This window comes from Equus caballus, chromosome 1 (genome assembly GCF_041296265.1).
Source record: "Equus caballus isolate H_3958 breed thoroughbred chromosome 1, TB-T2T, whole genome shotgun sequence".
In the NCBI taxonomy this organism is placed as follows: domain Eukaryota; kingdom Metazoa; phylum Chordata; class Mammalia; order Perissodactyla; family Equidae; genus Equus; species Equus caballus.
The window spans coordinates 88,419,593-88,442,172 of NC_091684.1; the positions used below are offsets into that span (position 1 = coordinate 88,419,593).

Genomic DNA, 22,580 nt, shown 5'->3' on the forward strand with positions numbered 1-22,580 from the left:
AGATAGTTTTTACACTATTTATTAAGCAAACATATATCAAATATTTTCTGAGTGCCAGGTATCGGAGTTACAGAGATAAAAGGTAGACGTCTGCCCTCAGAGAGAGCATGATGTAGCACTGGATGTGTGTGTATATATGTGCGTGTATATATCATGTGTATGGTATGTGAAACAACAAAACAAAGCAATAACAAAAACCACACAAAACCAACATCATCAACAAACAAAAATGTTGAAGAGCTTTCAGAGCAGGCTTTCTGAAATGGAGAAAGTGAGACATCATTTGGAAACAGCAGAAAAGGCTTGTCAAAGCTTAGAAGTGCCAAGATCAACCATAGAGTAAAATATATTTGGAGAAATTTATACTTAAGTCGGACAATCCATCATAAAGGGTGTTGTTGTATATAGATTTTGTAGTTAAATGATGTGCCTGCTTAAAGTGTAACCAAGAAATTTGGAAATTTGGAATGATCCCAAAGTAATATATTGCAGCTGTACAACAGATTTTAAAGACAGCTTTATTGAAGTCTAATTGACGTATATTAAACTGCACATATTTAAACTGTACAATGTGATGGGTTTTGACCTATGTGTACGCTCGTGAAACTGTCAGCGTAACAAAATAAGGAACATAGCCATCACCCTCAAAAGTGTGTTTCTGCCTCTTTGTGATCCCCGTCTCCCATTTCTACCTGCCTCTCCTCCATCCCCAGACAAGTCCTGATACACTTTCTGACACTGTAGATCAGTTTGCATTTTAAAGAGTTACGCTAAATTTTTAAAATTTGTGCTAGCAAGATTTGACTGATGATTCAGGGTCAAATTGCATTAAGATGATTAAAGATAGCCGTGATTCTTTTGTTTCTTTAAAACCATTGTTGCCTCTACTTTTCTAGCTTCAATGAGAGAAAAGGGAGAGTAAGTAAGGAATTCTCTGCCAGTGATTCAGTGTGTGGTTTCCAAACCAGTAACATCAGCATCACCTGGAAACTTTTTAGAAATGTGAATTCTTGAGCTTTATCCCAAACCTATTGAATCAGGAACTCTGGGTGTGGGGCTCACCCTCTGTGTTTTAACAAGCCCTCCAGCTGATTCTGACACAAGCGGAAGTTTGAGACCCACTGCTCTGTAGCGTGGACTTGTTTAGTATGGTGGTGAAGTTCTCAGGAAGCAGCGTGCGAGAGTGTGTCCTCTTTGGAGGGGTCAGACGCTCTATTGTTATTGGCCTGGTTCGGTGGCACTCCTTGAAATCAGAAATCCTTAAAAGTCCACTACATTTCTGATTTTGGATTTTGGATTTTTTTGCTGAGGAAGATTTGTCCTGAGCTAACATCTGTGCCAGTCTTTCTCTATTTTGTATGTGGGTCACTGCCACAGCATGGCTGACTATGAGTGGTGCAGGTCTGTGCCTGGGAACCGAACCTGGGCCACTGAAGCAGGGTGTGCTGAGCTTAATCACTAGGCCATGGGGCTGGCCCCCCTGAGTTTCTGATTTTTAACCTTCTCTGTCTGTATCCAAGGTGAAAAATTCCTTAGGATTTCAAAAAGGATCTGTGTTTCTAGAACTCTGCTATTGGTATTTCACTGGAGGCAAGTGAGAACTATCTGGTTAGCCACGTTGAAGACTCCCAACATGTGTGCTGTCCATACTAAAATGTGTGGTGTTTACACCCAAAGGCTTCCAGCTCACATGCTTAAGTGCCACTGTGATTGGAAATATTTCATTCTCAAAAAAGCACCCCCACCATCCCCACCCACCCACCTCCTATGAGATCAGAAGGTATCTGATTATATGATTGCTAATGAAAATATAGGGAACTGAATAGTGTATTGGCATTTGATTTCATTCAGTCTTCATTTATGAATGAATTTTTAATGTAAATGTAGGATGTAAAGTATTAATGTGAGTAAAAATGTTTCAGAGAAAAAATTTTAATTCACCTTTGTAAAATTTATGAATGTAACCTAAGTTTTTCTATATAGATTTAGATTTTTTATTGATAACTAAATGGCATTTATAGCATTTTTAAAAATAATATATAGTAAAGTTTATTCTTCTGTTGTATTTCTAAACTGAGTTGTCCTACATGCAAGTATGTTTTTAGTATTGTCTATCTTCTGTACTATTCTAATAAATTTGTATCAAAATATATTAAATTACCCCCAAAATATATTAGAATGTTTGAAAAAACATTCTTAATGATTTTAAGTATTTGAACCATTGGGCTGGAAAATCAGATCTCTTACCTAAATTTTTCTTAGGAGTTGAGTTGAAAAGTATAATCTTACTAGAGTAGTATATCATGAATGAAAAAGAAATCTTCTATCCATGACTTATTTTAATTTAACTGGCTTTCAGAGGGAGGAAAATATTAATTTTATCTGTAACCAAATTGTCTCTTCCAAAACATGTTCTAGGAAATTTGCATATATTATTTAATTTTTATAATGGACCTAAGAAAAGTCATAGGTTTTATTAGACTTCATGGAAGATGACGTAAGCTTTCTGAGAGGGTAACCACTGTCCCAAGGTCCCACAGCTAATAAGCCATAGGACTGGGGTTCAAACGCAGGTCTGAGACCCCAAAGCCTTTGTGTCTGTATCCATTCCATCCACCTTCTGGTTACATTTTAGGGAACTCTCTTCTCTCAGCTGAAATACTGGAATTGTCTCTTAACCAGTCACCTTGCATCTACTCTTGCTTCTCCCACAGTCTCTTTTCTACATAGTACCTAGAGAAATCTTTTTAAAATACAAATTTCATTCTACAAATTTTTCTTCCTCTTTGTATATATTCGGCTTAACGTTCAGTGGCTTCCTCTTGCCTTTAGGATAAAGACAGAAATCCTTTACATGGCCAACAGAGTCCCCCTCTCTACCCTTCCTGTTTCTGTAACCTCATCTTTGGTACCCCCTCACACTTGTGTACCCCAGCCACATGGGCCTCCTGCCATCTCCTGGAGTGTGCCGTGCTCTCTCTGCCAGAGCACCTTTGACGTACTCTTCCTTCTGTCTGGAAAGGTCTTGTCTCCCTTCACCTTCTCTTTCTTTCTCAGCCTTCACACTCAGCCCAATTGTCGTTTCTTCAGAGCAACTTCCTGTTTCTCCCCAGATGAGGGCCTATCCTCCTAGTGTACTCTGCTAGCACCATTGGTAGCCCTCACCACAATTGTCATTTTACATTTCTTTGTATATTCTTTGATGAATGCTTTTCTCCTCTACTGCCCTGTAAATTTCATGAGCATAGGAACTATTGTGTCTGCAACACCTAGGTCAGTGAATGGGGTCTAGTAAGTGTGCAAAGATTTGTTTTTAATTCATATTTAATTGTGTATAACAATGAGCTATGTAGGGTGTCCCATTGTATTTCATCTCAGCTCTATTTCTCTAATAGTTTAATATTGATAAGGTATAATCATTTAGCTGTTTTGTTTTTGAAACATCATCTTTGAAGGATTTTGTTAATGCTTTGCAAACCTTTTGTTATTTAAGCAGGGGAAAACTGCTTTATGCCTGATTGGTTTGAGGCCAGGCTTGTTGCTATGATGGTCTTGCTGGCTGTAGATGTGGAAGGAATGAAGATTCAATATAGGTAAGTGTTTCTAATCTTGAAAAGAAAGCTTAAAAAAAAGGGCTAATCAGGTTTATGGTGCCTATTCAGACTTTTCCATGCTTAGTATGGGATTAATTACAGTGTATTAAAGGAAGGAACTAGAACATTGGTAATATACTAAAGAAATGTTTAGAATTAACAATAAATTGGGGCCAGCCCAGTGGGGCAGTGGTTAAGTTCACATGCTCCACTTCAGTGGCCCAGGATTCCCAGGTTTGGATCCTGGTTGTGAACCTACACACCGATCATCAAGCCAGGCTGTGGAGGTGTCCCATATACAAAGTAGAGGAAGATTGGCACAGATGTTGGCTCAGGGCCCATCTTCCTCAGACAAAAAGAGGAAGATTGGCAACAGATGTTAGCTCAGGGCCAATCTTCCTCACACAATAACCCCTAAAAAACCCCCCAAAACAATAAATTAATAGGAATAGGGGCTTATTAGTCCTTTTAGGTTAGTAAGTCAAACTGTTAGAGAAGGTCAAAAAAACTGCATGCAGTAATCACTGGTTTTATATGAGAATGTTACAAGAACAGGTTGTAAGGTCCTAGCATAAGATTAGGTAATTTGCTGGATTTGGCCTCTTTGTAAAATGTGTAATTATAAATAAGATAAAGATAAAACAATCTCATTTGTATTTTGAGAAAGTGAGCAGATCAGTTCTCGCTAGATTACAGTTGTTACAAAAGCAGCCTCATTAGGTTGTGTATTTGCATGACATGCAGTTAATTTGATTAACATCAAATTTCTTGTCTAGACAAAGTTTTAGTACTAAAGTTGGTTACAGTAGTTTTTCATATATCCTTAATTCCTTGTATTTTTTTTTTTTTAACATGCCTTGTTTCCTTGACTAGCGTCTGGTTTTTTTTGAATTATTGAAGCAGAGTCTCTGCGTTTTAGTTTGGAAATCAGGTGGATATAGGATTTCCTTCATGCTGTGCCTAGAGCTGGTGCAGTATGTTCTTCCCTGTGCTTTCCTCCCTGGTGAATCGCTGCCCTCAGTGAGAAGGCGCAGGTGGAAAGATCGGTCCTAATAGGGGCTGGATGTTTGGATCATCCGTAAGATTAATTCTGTCTAATTGAATCCGTTAGCTAACCAATTCCATAAATTATAGATGGGAAATAATTTCTATATGCTTTTGAAATGCTTGATTTGGGCATGTCTTTTAATACCTAGTGAAAAGCGGAGAACACAGAATGTATTAAGGATATTCTTAGATCCTCTTCTGGATGCCCTTATGAAGTTTGGTACAAATGCCTACATGCCCTTGCTGAAAACTGACAGATGCCTCCAGTTGCTGTTGAAGTTATTGCACACTTGCTTGTTGAAAGGTTCCAGTACCCAAGATGGTGAGGATAACTAGTTTCTGTTGGTGTCTTGCTTGGTCTATTGTTGGTATTGAGAATGAGAGGAAATTCCTGACCTTTTAAAATAACAGGACCACTTCATGCATTCAACAGATATTTACTGAGGGTCTCCTGGTGATGCCGGGGATGCAGCCGTGAAGGACCAGCACTGAGTGTCTGCCCTCATGGAGCTGACTTCCTAGTGTTTACATTCTTGGTTACTGTTGATTTTAGAATGTGATGTCATTTGCTTTTTTTTTTTTAATGTATGCTTGATCATTGATTTCCAGACCATCAGAAATGATCACTATTTCGTATATGTTTAAGCCAGATCCATTTCTAATTGCCAGTATGAAGAAAGTAACCTAACCGATGAGAATGGCAGTAATTTTATAATTACTTGTTTTGAAATATATTCATCTCTGAGCACCTTTTATGTATACTTCATGTAAAAAGTATAGTGGTAGTAGATAGAAACATTAAGCTCTTTCTTCTCCCCTTAAGCTAAGATCTATGTAAAACAGTATTTGAAAACCCGTGGACATTACAGATGACAATATTGATGGGTAAACCTTGATTCCCAATCCTTTCTGATCAATTTCACTTGGAATTTTAGAAATTTGCTATTTAAAAATTCTAGAGAGTTGCTGGTATTAGGTTAAACCTGAGGATAACATTGATAGGTTAGATTTTAATATATGCTTATAAAATATTAAAGCTTGAGCCGGCCTGGTGGCACAGCGGTTAAGTTCGCACGTTCCGCTTCTCGGCAGCTCTGGTTTTTGCCGGTTCGGATCCTGTGTGCGGACATGGCACCGCTTGGCAAAAGCCATGCTGTGGTAGGCATCCCACGTATAAAGTAGAGGAAGATGGGCATGGATGTTAGCTCAGGGCCAGTCTTCCTCAGCAAAAAAGAGGAGGACTGGCAGTAGTTAGCTCAGGGCTAATCTTCCTCCAAAAAATTTTAAAAAAAATATTAAAGCTAGGTTTCAAGTTCTGATATTTTTGATAATGGTAGCAGAACCAAATGCTGTACACATAACAGTAACTTTATAAAATTTTCAACTCCTTAAGAGTATAAATTTGGGTTCATTTGACATGTCTTGACTGTTTTTACTAGACTCGGTGCTTTCAGGTGCAGGACTGGGTCATGGATGCCTTTGGGAAATTGTCGTGATATTTGATACAAACATAGAGTGTGTGGTGGAGTTATGATGTGTATGATGCATAGAGTTATGATGCAAACTAATTAAGCACCTATGCACTCATCACCCAACCTGAGAACTCATTTACCTGTTACTCCTCCGTCCTCTCCTTTTGCCTTCTTATTTTGACTTATCTTTATCACTGTTATGCACTTTAAAAAATGGTTTTGCCACATATGTAGATATCCCTCAACAATATATTGTCTAGTTTTCCTGCTTTTGAGCTTTATAGAAATGTTACTTTACTGTAAGAAGTCTGCTGTAACTTTTTTCACTTAACACATTTCTAGGATTCATCCGTGTCCTTTCTTCATTCTTTTGTATAATCTTCATTGTATGGTGCCACCACACTTTCTGCATTTTCCTGTTGCTGGACATTGGATTGTATTTAGTTTATTACTGTTATGTACAGTGCTGCCATGAACACTGTCTGCATGTCTTCTGGGCCTGTGTGAGTCTCTCCAGGGTGTGTACTGGTTCTTAGGATCTGTGCATATTCAGCTTTAAAAGATAAAGAGAAATTGTTTTTCCAAGTAGTTGCGTACACATTTTATGTCCTTCCAGCAGAATGTAGGCGTTCCCATTGCTCCTCATGCATATCTCTTTTAATATTACCAAGTGAGATCAAAAGAAATCTGTTTAATATAGATAGTAGTTGACTTCCAATACAACTGGTAAACCATATCAAGTTTAATTAGCTGTAAATAGATCTTAATCCTGACAGGATTTCTTTGATTAGGGAAGAGGAAAATAGTTATTTCTGTTTTATAAATGAGTAAATAGTCTAGGAATTAATTGTCTAGAGGTTGGGGAGACAAAGAGGAAACAGCAAAGATACTTAGGATAAATTTACTGCTGCAAGAGAAGAGAAAAACCAGGAGAATGTGAAATCCTGGAAGCCAGTGAAGAAAGTGTTTCCAGGAGGAAGGACTGATAACTGCATCATACGCTGCTGATCAACTAAAATAAGGACCGACAGTTGACCATGGGTTTTAGGTGACCTTGACAGAAGCAATTTTGGGGCGGTGGTAGGGACAGCTCATGGAGAGGAATGGGGATACTGAGGACAGAGAGCTCTTTCAAGGGGTTTGTGTATAGAGGAGCAGAGAAATGGGGCAGTTGCTGCTGGTGGAATAAGAGAAGTTTTATTCCCTAAAGAAGGAAAAAATGTTTGTGTGCAGATGGAAGTGATTCAGCAGAGGGAAATTTTGCAGATGTGAGGAGGGGCTATTTGCTTATTGGTGTCCAGGAGGAGGTGAAAGTGCACAGGATGCAGGTTGCAAGTGGAGAGGCTGGTCTTAGACGGGAGCACCGCTAGGGAGGCAAGTGCAGGTAGGCGGGGAGCTGTAGGACATTGTGTTGTAGGAGTTCTTTTCTGATTTGTTCTGTTTTCTGAGTGAAAGAGGAAACAGGATGAGGGTGGAGGAGAAGTGTTGGAAGTTTGAGGAGATTTGAGTATTTAGGAAAGAGGTTAGTAATGGACTAGGGAAATGTCGTAGGCTTGCTGGGAAGCTCCGGGCGTGCATTGCTGCTAGTGATCGTGCATTTGAAGTGAAGACTTCAATCTGTAAATACAATGCAGTCTGTGATATGAAACACCGTCTTAGACTGCATCTAATGAGATCAGTTCATGGATTGTGCATCCATATATACATAAATGAAGAATTTTTTTTAAATGATGTTCCAGTGGTTATTTTTTTTAAATTCAGAATACCTATACAATGTTTATTTTTATATTTGAGGAAATATACTTTTAGTTACATTATAGCTCTCCCTTTAGTTACATTGGATTATATGGGCCAAAGTAACTGGCCTTAAGCAGACACACTTCTGTCCCAACTACTTGCTGAATTTGTCACAATAATGGATTTGATGCTTTTTGCTGAGTCTCACCTTTTTCCTGGGTTGCTTCTATTTTCTGGCCTTGATTAGTCTCTTGTGTCTATTTGTACTTTTCTTCCTGAGATATCTTTTATTTTTTTAAATTGTGGTAACATGTATGTAACATAAAATTTACGCTTTAACCATTTTTAAGTGTACAGTGCAGTGACGTGAAGTACATTCACATTGTTGTGCAACCATCACCACCATCCATCTCCAGAACTTTTTCATCATGCCAAACCGAATCTCTGTACTACTGGACAATAACCCTCCATTCCTCTCCCTCCCTAGCCCCTGTGAACCACTATTCTGCTTTCTGTCTCTGTGGATGTGACTACTCTATGTACCTCATATAAGTGGAATCATAAGTATTTGTCCTTTTGTGTTGGGCTTATTTCACTTAGCGTGATGTCTTCAAGGTTCATCCATGTTGTGGTGTGTGTCAGCATTTCATTTCTTTTTAAGGCTGAATAATACTCCAGTGAATATATATGCTACATTTTGTTTATCCATTCATCTGTTGATGGACATGTGGGTTTTTCCACCTTTTGGTTATGCAGATAATGCTGCTGTGAACATTGGTGTACAAACATCTGTTTGAGTCCCTGCCTTCATTTCTTTTGGGTATATACCTAGAAGTGGAATTGCTAGATCATATGGTAATTCTATGTTTAGTTTTTGAGAAACTGCCATTCTGTTTGCCATAGTCCCTGCACAATTTTACATTCCAATCAGTAGTGTACAAGGGTTCCAATTTCTCCATATCCTCACTAACACTTGTTCTTTTTTGTATTTTTTTGATAACGACCATCCTAATGACTATGAAGTGGTATCTCATCATGATTTTGACCGAGATAGCTTTTTCACCAATTCTGCTACCACTTCTTTTGGGATTCAGTTGACCACTCTCAATTATATGAGGCACAGACTAGGCAACAAAACTGTAAACACCATCCTGGTTGAACTTTGCACACAGTTTGTATATTGTTGTGATGGAGTGTTAAATTTAGAGATGTGGCGGTGACTGGGGGTTTGACTTGAGAGTGAAAGAGAGGTTCTTCTGTATTGTGGTAATTAATAGGAACCACCATGGTAGTGATAATAATCTTGGAAACATTAACAGTAGCTACTTTTTTTTCAAATCACTTTGTTCTTCAAGCCCTAAACTTTCCCTTGTAATCCTGGAAAATTAAATTTATTTTAATCTGTTGGGTTTAAATGTATCTGAGAAAAGTAAATATTTCTTTGTGCTATTAATGTAAGTTTGAGATTTAAGGAGTTGAGTATATTATAGGAGAAAGAAAAGGCAGAGAATATGGAAGAGAGGGGTATTCTGTTCTTACCATATTCATTGGTTATAGTTTTTTACTTTTTTAGTAAACAGCTTTACTCTCCAACCATTTGCTGGTGGCTTCTTGACCTGGCAAGTGACTCGTGAGACACTTCAGAAGCCATATGGTACTCTCCTTTATAATAGGTAACTCGAAACTTTAAAATTCATGCTGTGATTTTTAATGCAGTAGGTAATCTTTTAAAAAGTGAACATTTCTAAGAGTGATAGGTACAGCATTTTGTGAAGTGTTGGTTCAAATCTTTTGCCTATTTTTGAATTGGGTTATTTGTTTTCATATTCTTGTATAAAATGTATGTAATGAGATTTCATTATACGTTCTGGATACAAGTCCCCTGTTGGGTATGTGATTTACAGATATTTTCTCCCTCTCTTCTAGCTTGTATTTTCATTGTAACGGTGTCTTTTGCAGAGCAAAAGTTTTAATTTTGATGAATTGCATTTTATTTATTTTTTTGTTTTGTTTTATGGATTGTGCATTAGGCATCGTGCTTAAGAAATCCTTGCCTTAACCCCAGGTTACACAGGATTTTCTCCTAAATATTTTATTGGTTTTTATTTTTACATCTATGATACATTTTGAGTTCATTTTTTAAGGTGTAAGGTTTCGGTTGAGGTGCATTCTTTTGCCTATGGATATCCAGTTGCTCCAGCAGCATTTGTTGACAAGACTATCCTTTCCTTGTTCAAGTGTTTTGTACTTTTGTCAAAAATTAATTGGTCATGGTGGAAACAATCCAAAGTAGATAGATGAATGAATGGGTAAACAATATGTGGTATATCCATATTTGACCTTAAAAAGGAATGAAGTACTAATATATGCTACCACGTGGATGAACTTTGAAAACATTATGTTAAGTGAAAGAAACCAGTCACAGAAAACTACATATTATATGATTCCATTTATAAGAAATGTCCAGAATAGGTAAATCTATAGAGACAGAAAGTAGATTAGTGGTTGCTTAGGCCTGGGAGGGGACGGGCATTATGGGGTTGATGACTAAAGGATATGAAGTTTCTCTTTGTGGGGATGAAAATGTTCTAAAATTGACTATGGTGATGGTTTCACAATTCTGTGACTATACTAGACATCATTGAATTATACACTTTTAATGGGTGAATTGTATGTTATGGAAACTGTATCTCAATAAAGTGGTTTAAAAACAATTAATTGGCCATATTTGTGAGGATCTGTTTCTAGACTCTGTTCTGTTTTATTGATCTGTATGTTTATCCTTTGCCAGTGCCATACTCTTTTGGTTACTATAGATTTACAGTAAGTCCTAAAATAGATGGTGTGATTCTTTCAGATTTCTTCTGCTTTGTCAAAAATATTTCTAGCCGTTCTAGTTCCTTTGCCTTTCTGTATAAACTTTATAATCAGTTGGTATGTATTTACAGAACAATCCTGCTAGAATGTTGATTGGAACTGCATTAAGTCTACAGATCAATTTGTGGAGAATTGCCTTCTTTATTATATTGACTTTTTAATCTATGAATACAGTATGTCTCTTGGCTTATTTAGATTGTCTTTGATTTCTTTCATCAGAGTTTTATGGTTTTCAGCATATAGATCCTGCACAGGGTTTGTTAGGTTTATACCTAAGTATTTCTTTTGGGGGGAAGCTATTGTAAAGGATACGTTTTTAAAATTTTTGGTTTTCAGTTGTACATTGCTAGTATACAGAAAAATGATTAATTTTTGTTTGTTGACCTTGTATCCTGTGACCTTGCCAAAGCATTTATTAGTTGGAGTTTTTTTAATAGATTCCTTGGGATTTTCTTTGTAGACGATCATGCCATTTGTGAATGGGGACAGTTGTATTTCTAGAATTGCTTGTGGTATTCCTTTATACTTTTAATGCCTACAGGGTCTGGGGTCTGTAGTAGTATCCTCTTTTATTCCTGATAGGGATGGTGGTAATCTGTGTCCTCCTCCTGTCTGTCTAAGTGCTTTATCAATTTTATTGACCTTTTCAAAGAACCAGATTTTGGTTTCATTGATGTTCCCTATTTTTTCTTTTATCAATTTCATTATTTCTATTTTTTGTTTGTGTCTCTCTGCTTGTTTTGGTTTATTTTGCCTTTTTAAAATTAAAATGGAAGCCTAGATTATTGATTTTACATCTTCTTTTTTAAAATGACATCTAATGCTGTAAATTTTCCCCTTCCATTTTGCTTTAATTGCATCCCATACTTTTTGGTCTGTTGTATTTTCCGTTCAAAATATGTTCTAGCTTTTCTTGAGACTTTCTCTTTGAAAGTCTCATTTAGAAACGTATCTGGAGATTTTCCAGTTATCTTTCTGTTATTGCTTTTTAATTTAATTCCATTATGGTCAGAGGGTATAGTTTGTACAATTTCAGTTTTTTTTACAGTTTGTTAAGGTTTGGTTTATGGTCTAGGTTGTGGTGAATGTGCCATGTAAACGTGAAAGAATGTGTGTTCTGCTTTTGTTGAGTGTTCTATAAATGTCATTTATTTCTAAGAGCTTCACGGCATTTTTCAGTTTTATATCGTTGCTAATTCTCTGTTTACTCTTCCTATTACTGATAGAGGAATGTTGACATCAAATATAATTTTGGATTTATCTCTTTCTCCTTTTAGTTATGTCAATTTTTCTTCATGAAGTGCTCTTGTTAGATGCATATGTGTTTAAGATTGTGTGTTTTTCCAGTAAGTTGGCTCTTTTATCATTATATAATGTCTCTTTTTATTCCTGCTTATTTTCTTTACTCTGGAGTCTAGTTTGTCTGATAGTAATATAACTACTCCTACTTTCTTTTGATTATAATTTGCATAGTATATTTTTTCCTGGCCTTTTACTTTTATTCTGTTTAGCTCATTATACTTGAAGATTTATTTGGAGATATTATATATTGAATTTCTTATAGACAGCATATAGTTGGTTCATGATTTTTTTGTCCATTCTAACAGTCTTTTTTTTTTTTTGAGGAAGGTTAGCCCTGAGCTAACATCTGCTGCCAATCCTTCTCTTTTTGCTGAGGAAGACTGGCCCTGAGCTAACATCCGTGCCCATCTTCCTCTACTTTATATGTGGGATGCCTACCACAGCATGGTTTGCCAAGCAGTGCCATGTCTGCACCTGGGATCCAAACTGGTGAACCCTGGGCCGCCAAGAAGCGGAACATGTGAACTTAACCACTGTGCCACTGGGCTGGCCCCTCTATTTATTTTTTTAATCACTTTTTTCCCTTTGTTGTTCAGATTGTATATTTTATTGATCTATTTTCAAGTTCACTGACTCTTTTCTCTTGCATCTCCTTTCTCTTACTGATCCCATCCAGTGAGGGTTTTTTTATTTCAGTTATCGTACTTTTCAGTTATAAAATTTCGATTTGGCTTTTGTATATATCTTCTGTTTCTTTGCTGAGACTTTCTGTGTTTTTACTTGTTTCAAGAGTGTTCTTGATTGATTGTTGAAGCATTTTTATAGTAGCTGCTTTAAAGTCTTGGTGAGGTTATTCTAACATCAACATCATCTCAGTATTGTCGTTTGTAGATTGTCTTTTCCTAGGAATTTCCTGATGCTTCGTTGCCCAATTATTTTGGATTGTACCCTAGATACTTTAAATATTGTGAGACTCTGGATCTTGTTTAAATCCTGTGGAGAATGTTAGTATTTTTGTAGAGCAGTCAGTCAGCCTGGTTAAGTTCAGGCCTTAACTCTGACCGGTTTCTGTGGATGTTGGTTCCACTGTCAGTTGTTTTTTCAAATCCTTTTCACTTCTCTCTCGACCTGTGCCCCTGTGTTCCATCAGTCTGGGGCCTGGGCAGTTGTCTCTCTGTTAGTTCAGTTCTCAAAGTCTGTGGTCTTCTGATTGGTATCAGATCCAGGTGTAGCAGCTCGCTGGGGAGCCAAGTTCATAAACCACTTTCTGGGGGCCTTCTCCTGAGTGCCTCCCTCTCTGGAATCTCCTGTGGACTCACTGGCTGCTTTCCTGGGGTTTCCTTCTTTCCTTCTCTGACCAGAAAGTTGGGGTGCATTCTGCTGCTCCCCTTCTTGACTGCTCCTGCCTCTGGTTCTGGTCTGCAGGAGGGCCACCGTAAACCCACCACTGTTCAGTAGGACTTCCTCCGGAATCCGTCTGCTATGTTTTACCTTTCAGAGTCTCCCAATAGCTGCTTCAAAAATGCCGTCCGGGTTTGATAGCTGCATTCAGCGGCAGCGGGTGGTGTGTCCCTGTTCCGTCTTAGCCAGAACGAGAGCTTCTAAATGATTTTTTAGATTGAAGTACAGATTTCCCCATGTACAGATGACTATTATTTTACTGAAATTCATTTTTGGCAGTTCACCCATATGCTTAACATAGTTGTACTTTTACTAGAGTATCTAGAGTATTTTTTACCAAATAACTTATTTCTATCATTTTAGTTGTGCACTTTTTTCCCATACAGATGAGGTATGTACTCTTCTTCAGAACTTTGTCATGTCGACCACAGAGAGCATATCTGAATTTATTCTCAGAAGACTAACTATGAATGAACTAAGCAGTGTAAGTATTCATTGGAGTAACTTTTCATTGTTTTCATGAAATTTGAGTGATTACTGACTGGCAGGCACTGTATTAAATTGAAAAGAATATTACTTTATCATGATAGTTTCTTGAGAAGCAACCTTAGGAAGCAGAATAGATTTAAGATTTGGAGTCTCCTACTTCTGGTTCCATCTGTGTGATACCTGTGACCTTGGGAAAGTTCTGTAGATTCTCTGAGCCTCAATTTCCTCATCTGCAAGATGGAGATAATACGTCTACTTCCTAGGGTTTAGAGAGTTTCAGACGGTATAACATTTGAAGTACTTAGCATTTTAATGCATATTTTGTCCCAGAATCCAGCGATTTGGCAGGTTTGGGATGGGACCAGGTATCAGTACTTGTGTATTTTTAAAGCTCTGAAATGCAGTTAGAGTTGAGAACAATAGGTCTGAGGTAAAAGGGATGCTCTGTGAATGTAGCTGTCCTCTCTGTCTCTGCTCTCCACATAACTTGTTCTTTCTGGGACTTCTGACAAAAATTCATATTTTCCACTTTCTTCAAGAATATTTATAAAATACTAATTCTTACAAAAATGCCTCTCAGTCAATTTTTTTGTGGTTGAAATCTCTAGGGAAAATATTGAAGCAATTAGAATTATTAGATTGTCAATAAATTGAGAACATACACTTATTTTAACAATCCTTAATTAAGTACTTTTGTTTGATAGCTGGTCCGCAGGTGTGAAAATATAAAAAGACAAATTTTATACTGAAAGACTTGAGATGTTATGATAGGAAGGCAAAAATATAAATAAAAAACTCTATTAAAAATGTATATAAAGAAAAAAGGGAAGTGTTTATCTTTAGCTTTCTTTGTATTAAGCAATTGTTAATAGTAGTTTTGTTACGCATAAATTTCCAAGAAGGCATTTGATAAAGAAGTAACTTTGTTTGTCTAGCTCCAATATCACTTAATTATCATGAGTATTATTTTACCTTTTTATTGTGGAAATTTTCATAGCTCTACAAAAGAACTATAATGAGCCTTTGTGTACCCTATTATATAACGTAAAAGTTTTTGTTTGTTTGGAATTTGAAGTTGAAAATAACTTTAAAATTGGAAAGGGTAATGTGATTTTTATCTTTTAGGTGCAAAGATTTTAAGAAGTAAACTCAGTATGTGATAGTTTAAAATTATTTGGAAAAATTCACCCTTTAATAAATTAGGTATTAGAATTCCCAAGTAAGTACATTTGTTTGGTAGCTTACAGCTGAATAAAAATCTCTTCCCCTACTTTCCCACCTCAGCAGTGTGAGGGTCCATGTTTAACAACTGGATTTCAGGGAGGAAAAGCCCCGAATTGTAGTATTTATCAACTTCCATGGCTGATTTCAGGCTGCTGAATCTGAGAGAGAGATGAACTTGCAGCACAGGCTGGCTGCAGCTCGCCGCTGCCTCACCTCTGCTTCCCAGAGGAGACAGTAGCCGTGAGACTGGAATCGCCTCACTTTCATTCTGTCAGATGTCTCGACACCCACCCACACTGAGTCCATGCTCCCTGCCTGCCCTCTGCAGGGAGAGATTGTCCTCTCTCTCTCTTGTATTTCAACCTCTCCTTTTCTCCTGGGTTCTTTTCATGAGATTGAAACAAGCTTTAAGAGTCCCTCACCTTAAAAGAACCCTCTCAATTCCATGTTCCCCTGGCACCCTCTTTCCTTCTCTTTGTAAGCTGTTCTATGAACAGACTCCTTGACTCCATTCTAATCTGGTTTCTACCTCTTTTCATGTAATGGAAAGTGCTCTCTGGAAAGTTGTCAGTGACTCCTTTGTCATCAACCTAATGGACACTTTTCAAACCACATTTTTCTTGACTCCTCGGCCCCGTTGGACACTCTTGACCACTTCCCCCATGAAACACTAGCCCTCCATAGCTTCTGTGACAATCATTGTCTCCTGGTTGTCCCCCATCTCCCTGGCCATCACTCCCACTTCCCTTTGAATATCCATTCTCTACCATAGCCTTGGACATCAGCGCTCTCCATAGGCTGGCCCTGGCCCCTTCTTTCCTTGTTCTCTCCTCTGTCTCGATGCTCTCACCCACATCCCCAGCTTCCATTGTGCCAGACACCCTCACATCTGTCTCTACCTCAGACTGCTCTTCTGAGCTTAACGCCCATTCAACCAACTGCTATTTGACAACTCAAGTTGAAATTCTCACACTTAGGCTTTTCAAAACTGAATCCCTTATCATTCCTCCCAGAGATTCTCCAGATTCCCCTCCAGGGTCCCTTCGCAGTGAATGTACCACCATCCAACCAGTTTCTCAAGCCCCAAACTTAGGACTCCTCCCTGGCACCTTTATCCCTCACTCTTCCCCGCTATGATCAGTCTAGCACCAGGTCCTGTAATCGTTACCTTCTGTCTGCACTGAATCCTAGCACTTGGCAAGGTGCCTGCATGTAGTGGTCACTCAGTAAAAACTGCTTACATTAATGAAGTATGTGCTTCCTGTGTGCCACAGGAGGCCTCTGAGGGTGTAGTAATTGGTATAGTAATAAAAATTAAGGCCGCCAGTCCACTTAGCATACTTTGTCTCACTTAAGTCTTTCACAAACTCTGTGGTGGATAGCTATTACCCTCCCAATTTTCTGACTAAGGAGTCTGAGGTCGGAAGAGGTGAGGTCACTTGCCGAGGGTCACAGAGCTGGTGGCTGGCAGAACTGGACTGAGCCTGGTCTGAAAGACCTGCATTCAGTCCTGTCCCTCCGTTACTGGCTCTAGGACGCTGGGGAAGCTGTTTAACCTCTGAGACTGAGTCTTAGGAAAGTGGGGCGTAGTCTTGCTTGTGAGAATGGCGTATTGTAAACTGCCCGAAACAAAGGAAGTGGTGATTGTTATTACTATTTATGATGTAGTATTAGCCCTGGGATGCAAGAATTGGTAGAACATAGTTTCTGCCTTCCAGGGTCTCATTATTAAGGTGGGGAGACAGATGAGTAAATTGTGAAAAGTCCTATAATTGTGCTGAAGGCAGAGTCACTGTGTCGGCACAGAGAAGAGAGTCCTTAGCTCTGTATGGAAGATCATGGAAGGCTTCTTGGAGGAAGTGTTTTTTTTCCTCATCAATGTCTTGTTTTACTGCTTCTAAATAAACTTATTTCCTGTCTGAACTCATAGTTTTATGAAAATCATGGACCCTGCTTAAGTGTTTTATTGTTTGTCTCAGGTTTCAGATCTGGATCGTTGCCATTTATACCTGATGGTGTTAACTGAGCTTATAAATCTGCATGTGAAGGTGGGATGGAAAAGAGGTAACCCCATTTGGAGAGTTATTTCTCCTCTGAAAAATGCTTCCATTCGGCATCTTCAAGAGATGGACAGTGGACAGGTAATCCTCTTTGATTCAAGGTTTGTGGTTATGTTGAGTAAGGCATACGTGGAATGCATAGTTGATTAGTATACAATATTTTGATTTCATAAAAAGCATCTGCTGAAATTTAATTTTTAAGATAGTATCCTTTGTTCATAATATTTGATGAAGATTGGGACTCCTATCATAATATTAGGTATGTAACAAAGGTGTGGTGACCTCAGTCTTCACATCGTTTAGATACAGAAGGTGGACTTGCCCTCTTGCCTTATGCTAGTAAGGGACTCTTTAATGTGTTCAGTTTCATCATTTCTGTTTCGTTTTCTAGCCTGGTCGTCCACTGCCTTTTCTCTTCCTGCCCACAGTGCCCCCGATGCTGCAGTCACTCGAGGCTACCGTATAGCGTTTCACAGATCACAACCACATGTCATCACCTTCCTCCCTAGGCTTTCATTCTGTCTGGTCCTTCCGCTAAGAATGCCCTCCCTTCCAGTGTACCCTTGTCAGTATCCACCTGTGCTTCATGGCCCAATTCAAATCGCATTTTCTCTTAGAGACCTTCTCGGATCAGTGTCTCATTCTTTCCTTCATTTCCCTGTGGCTCTTTATGCCTCCATTATAGAATTTATTTTCATCTTACTTGTTTTTGGAGTAGTTTATGTCTTCTCCACTAGATTTTAGCACCTGGAGGCATTTCTTTTCTTTTTTTTTTTCTTTTCCTGCTTTTTCTCCCCAAATCCCCCCAGTGCACAGTTGTATATTTTGGTTGTGGGTCCTTGTGGTTGTGGAGGAGGCATTTCTTAAACATGACACAATGAAGTGTAGTGGGTAAGAACACAGGCTTTGGAGTTAGACTTCCTGGGTGTGAATCCTGGCTTTATCCTTGCTAGGCATATGACCTTGGAGAAATTACTTAACCTCTCTGTGCCTCTTTTATTGCCCCTGCAAAATGAAGGCTATAGGATTGGTGTGAGAATAAAAGTTAAGCTCATACACGTTAAAACTTTAGAACAGTCCCTCACACATAGAAAGTCCTCAATAAATGTTAGCTATTTTCCCTTAACACATGGTAAATGTTTAGTAAAGTTGAGCTGAATCATAGTCTAGTGTGGGCTGCTAATTGAAACAAACTACTTGATTGCTTTAATAATCTAATTTTTAAAATAGTTCTCAAGAACTGTCCTAAAAGAAAATGATAAGGCGGATTGATTAATATTCCAGCATCACATCTAGTCATATTAGTACATTAGTGTCATGAAAGGACATTGTGAGTTTTGAGTGTAGACAAAATCGTGAACCGTCCTGCAGTAGTTCTTAAAGATTGGCTTGCTTTCTTTAGTAACTCACTGATTACATTAAGGTTAGCAGGGATTGTACTGGCTCGAAAGTAACACTGCATTTTATTTCATATGTTGGCAGTGTTGCCGTGTAAAATTTATCTGTAGAGATACTTGACTTATTTTTGGGGGTGAGGGAAGGTGTGGAATAAGTGGTAGGAAGTTCCTTTCTGGTAGAGAGGTTACTGGTTGGCAGCATTGGAACTGCGTTGGTCTTGGGGTGCAGCTATTTTCTATGACTAGGTTCTCGTCTGCGCTCCTGGCTTCTTGGTTAGAGATGGTTGATTGTCTCTCTCTGAGTATGAAACCAGGCTGTCTTGATTTCCTTCCTTTGTGCTTCTACATAATAGAGTTCTAAGCTCATGCTTTACATGAAATAACCCATTTATTTAATCTTCACAATAACCCTGTGAAGTAGATTTTATTACTGTCCCCATTTTACAGATGAGAAAACTAAGGTGCAGTATGTTCACAGTCAGACTGCTCCTGAGTGCAGAGCCAGGATTCAGGCCCAGGCCGTGTGGTTCATGAGTCCAGCTCTTCACTGCTATGCTGTGCCACCTCTCCAAAAGCAGTATACAGCTGATCTAAGGAGTTTTTATATATATGCCTGGAGCCTTTGTTTTCTTTTTAATATTCTTCAGCCAAACAGTTAAAATAAAACTCACCATGGAAGTGTTGTATCCAAATGTATATTCAAGTATGAAAAAGTTTGAGAAGTACTAATTCACATACTGTTTTGGGTTCTGTATATATCTAGTCTGTCATATACTACTTCTGGGATCCCACCTGTCAAATGAAGAGATCAAATGTCTTATTTCTGAAGTGCTGAATTTTTGTTGCCACTTTAACTTTGTTTCCTCCAATCTGTACAGAAGTGGTAAAACTGAATGGCGTGTATTGATTCCCTCTGATGTTTAGTAGCAGACAGGAAGAGGGAAAGGAGGCATGAGGTTTCCATAGACTGGCAACTCAGGTCCTCGTTAAGACTTGCTTATGGTAAGTAAAGATTGTTTGTTTTCTCCTTAGGAGCCAACACTTGGTAGACAAGTTCAGAGAGTCGTTAGTATGGCTGCTTTGGCCATGGTGTGTGAGGCCATTGACCAGAAGCCGGAACTACAGCTGGACTCGCTGGATGCTGGACCCACGGAGAGGTTCCTTTCCTCTCTTCAGCCCAATCAGACACTACAGAAGCCCCACACAGAGGAGCCAAGCAGGTGTGTTCCCCCTCGGAGTGCAGCGTGTACATGAAAGGCATCTTTATTGCTGATGTTTAAAAATCCACTTTTGTTTCAGTCATTGAGATGATTAGTGATTACTCAACATTACTTACAGGGTTTTGGAAATTTGGAGATAAGAGCTCATTCAGAATAATAATGCATTATCACATTATTCATCTCTATTACTGGAAACCCATTAACTTTTCTGCATTTAGTTTTCAGTGAATCATTTAAAATGGGTGAAAATGTTTACTTTCAGGCAAGTTAGAAAGTTGAGGTTTATGTAGTTTCCTTGTCTTTTGGTAGGGAGGAAATTTAATAATGATGTTTAATGTCTCTCTTTAGAAGGATAGTGTACTACACGCAAAAGAGATTGAGACAGACTTAAGGAAGGATGGAGTAGTGACTTTATTTTTTGTTTCAGTTTTTTTGAAGAATCATCATCTTCCCAAGGATGGGGGAAAATAGTTGCACAATATATTCATGATCAGTGGGTCTGCCTCTCTTTCCTGTTGAAAAAGTATCACAGCCTGATACCACCCTCAGAGGGTGAAGTTCTGGAACCCGTTCTTCCTGCTGTTCAAATGCCAATAAGGACTTTGCAGTCTGCACTAGAAGCCCTCACAGTTCTTCCTTCTGACCAGGTCTTACCTGTGTTCCAGTGCATGAAAATTTTGGTTCCCAAGGTAAGATATAGTGAGAGATGAATTAAAGAATATAGAAACGGAAATCAGTTTCTGAAATTAAATAATAATTACATATTTCTTTCTTTTTTTTTCTACCAGCTTCTGACCTCTTCTGAATCACTCTGCATAGAGTCTTTTGACATGGCTTGGAAAATTATATCTTCTTTAAGCAACACTCAGTTGATATTCTGGTCTAATTTGAAAGCTTTTGTTCAGTTTGTTTTTGATACCAAAGTTCTTACCATTGCCGCAAAAATAAAGGGCCAAGCATATTTCAAAATAAAAGAGGTAATTTTTTTTGAATTGAAATAAAACAGATATAACATAGAATTTACCTTCTTAACTACTTTTAAGCATACGGTTCAGTAGTGTTAAGTGTATTCACATTGTTGTGACAGATCTCCAGAACTTCTTTTATCTTGGGGGACTGAAACTATACCCATGAAACAACTCCCTTTCTCTCCCTCCCTCTCGGCCCCAGCTAACCACCATTCTACTCTCTGTTTCTATGAATTTGACTCCTTTAGATAAAAATGGGATAACTTTTTGTTTTCTTTTTAACTTGTGTGACCTGTAGCACGTGAGAAAGAAGAGAGTCCTATTGGTAACCACATATTAGATTTGTTGTTATTTATTCATTCAGTCAATGAGTATTTTGAACCTTCTTCAGTGTCATGAGTAAGAACAAGAAAATCTTAGATTGAAAGAGTATGTGCAATACGGTAGCCCATGAACCACTTCTGCCTCACAAACATGTTTTATTTGGTTCATATAATGTTTAAAATTTTGAATTAGTTGCCAACTTTTAAGAAGTGGGAGATTGGCATGAAAATCTGTATTTCCTCTTCTCTTGGAATCTTGGGAAACTGGATGATTTGGCAACACTGGTCATTCCTCCAGGACAGCAGTCGCCTGGCCTGTCCAGATAGGGCGTGCCCCTTCCCATTCTCCCCTGCACAACCATTCCTCGCTTTCTTCTGGATACTGCAGGCAAACATCAGGCGCCATCTGTCGTTGCACTTATGCTGTTACTTTTCCTTGAATATAACCTGTCAAAAGGTCTCTCTGGTTTCTGGAGGCATTGCGTTTACAACCACTGATGCACAGTAGGGAATGTGACACGATGGAATGAGGTCATGCCTAGCAGTTCCCGTGCGCCTCCTCATCCGGAGGGGAAAGTGGAAGTCCAGTCCTTTATTACCCTGCTGTCCGGCACTGCCTCCCAGTCCTCTTCTGCCCACAGCACATGCTTAGACAGTGGTCTCTGCTGCCTTGGGGAAAGGGAGGACGTTGGTGAAAGAAAACTGAAAGTGTAAAGGGAGAGGTGTTTTTTCCCTTTCACTCAATTACTTTGGGCACTTGTTTCTCTTGGAGAGTTTTGGGTGAATATCACTATCAGTAAAATTGGATTTATTTTTATAAAGAAATGAAAAATTAGCTTTCTGTGATTCTTGATCATCTTGCAAAATTCTAACAATAATGAATTTTTAATTTTTTAGACTCATGACTATGTTGAAACTCATTTGAAACCATTCAAGGAACAGTTTTTAAAAACATTAATTTTTTTTAATTAAATTGGTCAAAGATTAAATTATCATTGTATTTCATTTCAGATTATGTACAAGATAATTGAAATGTCTGCTTTAAAAACTGGAGTCTTCAATACGCTGATAAGTTATTGCTGCCAATCTTGGATAGTTTCTCCTTCAAATGTGTCCCAAGAATCTTTATCAAGTGCTAAAAATTATAGCGAGCTTGTCCTTGAGGCTTGCATATTTGGAACTGTATTTAGGCGTGATCAAAGGTAAAAGATGCCATTACTTCAACCTGTCATAACTTACAGTATTAAGTACCTATGTGGGAAGAATTATGTCTTTATTTTGAGGCTTTCAATTAGAAGAATATAAAGGATTAGTTAACTTTAAATTTGGGGCTTTAATTTTTTTCTGTCTAAAACCGGTTTTTTTTATCAAATGTTTTTATGGAAAGACTTATTCAGGATGTGCAGACCTTCGTAGAAAATCTTGGACGTGACTGTGCAGCAAATGTTGTTATTGAAAAGTGAGTATGGT

At 38.2% G+C, this 22,580-nt stretch overlaps 1 protein-coding gene across 7 annotated transcripts in view; it reads left to right on the top strand.

Moving 5' to 3' along the window:
• Positions 1 to 22,580, top strand: part of TARBP1 (TAR (HIV-1) RNA binding protein 1) — an 84,484-nt gene that overhangs the window by 25,285 nt on the left and 36,619 nt on the right. For 4 of the 7 annotated variants that reach the window (XR_011437795.1, XR_011437796.1, XM_023647327.1 and 1 more), the window contains exons 11-19: positions 3,494 to 3,593; positions 4,790 to 4,962; positions 13,816 to 13,913; positions 17,122 to 17,283; positions 19,632 to 19,819; positions 20,247 to 20,508; positions 20,608 to 20,796; positions 22,122 to 22,312; positions 22,498 to 22,569. Coding sequence is in view for 4 of the 7 variants with exons in the window: in XM_023647327.1 (XP_023503095.1) it covers positions 3,494 to 3,593; positions 4,790 to 4,962; positions 13,816 to 13,913; positions 17,122 to 17,283; positions 19,632 to 19,819; positions 20,247 to 20,508; positions 20,608 to 20,796; positions 22,122 to 22,312; positions 22,498 to 22,569 (1,435 nt within the window). In the remaining 3 variants the exon portion in view is untranslated. The remainder of the gene's footprint in view (positions 1 to 3,493; positions 3,594 to 4,789; positions 4,963 to 13,815; positions 13,914 to 17,121; positions 17,284 to 19,631; positions 19,820 to 20,246; positions 20,509 to 20,607; positions 20,797 to 22,121; positions 22,313 to 22,497; positions 22,570 to 22,580) is intronic. The other 3 variants (XR_011437797.1, XM_023647324.1, XM_023647316.1) reach the window with 2 other exon arrangements.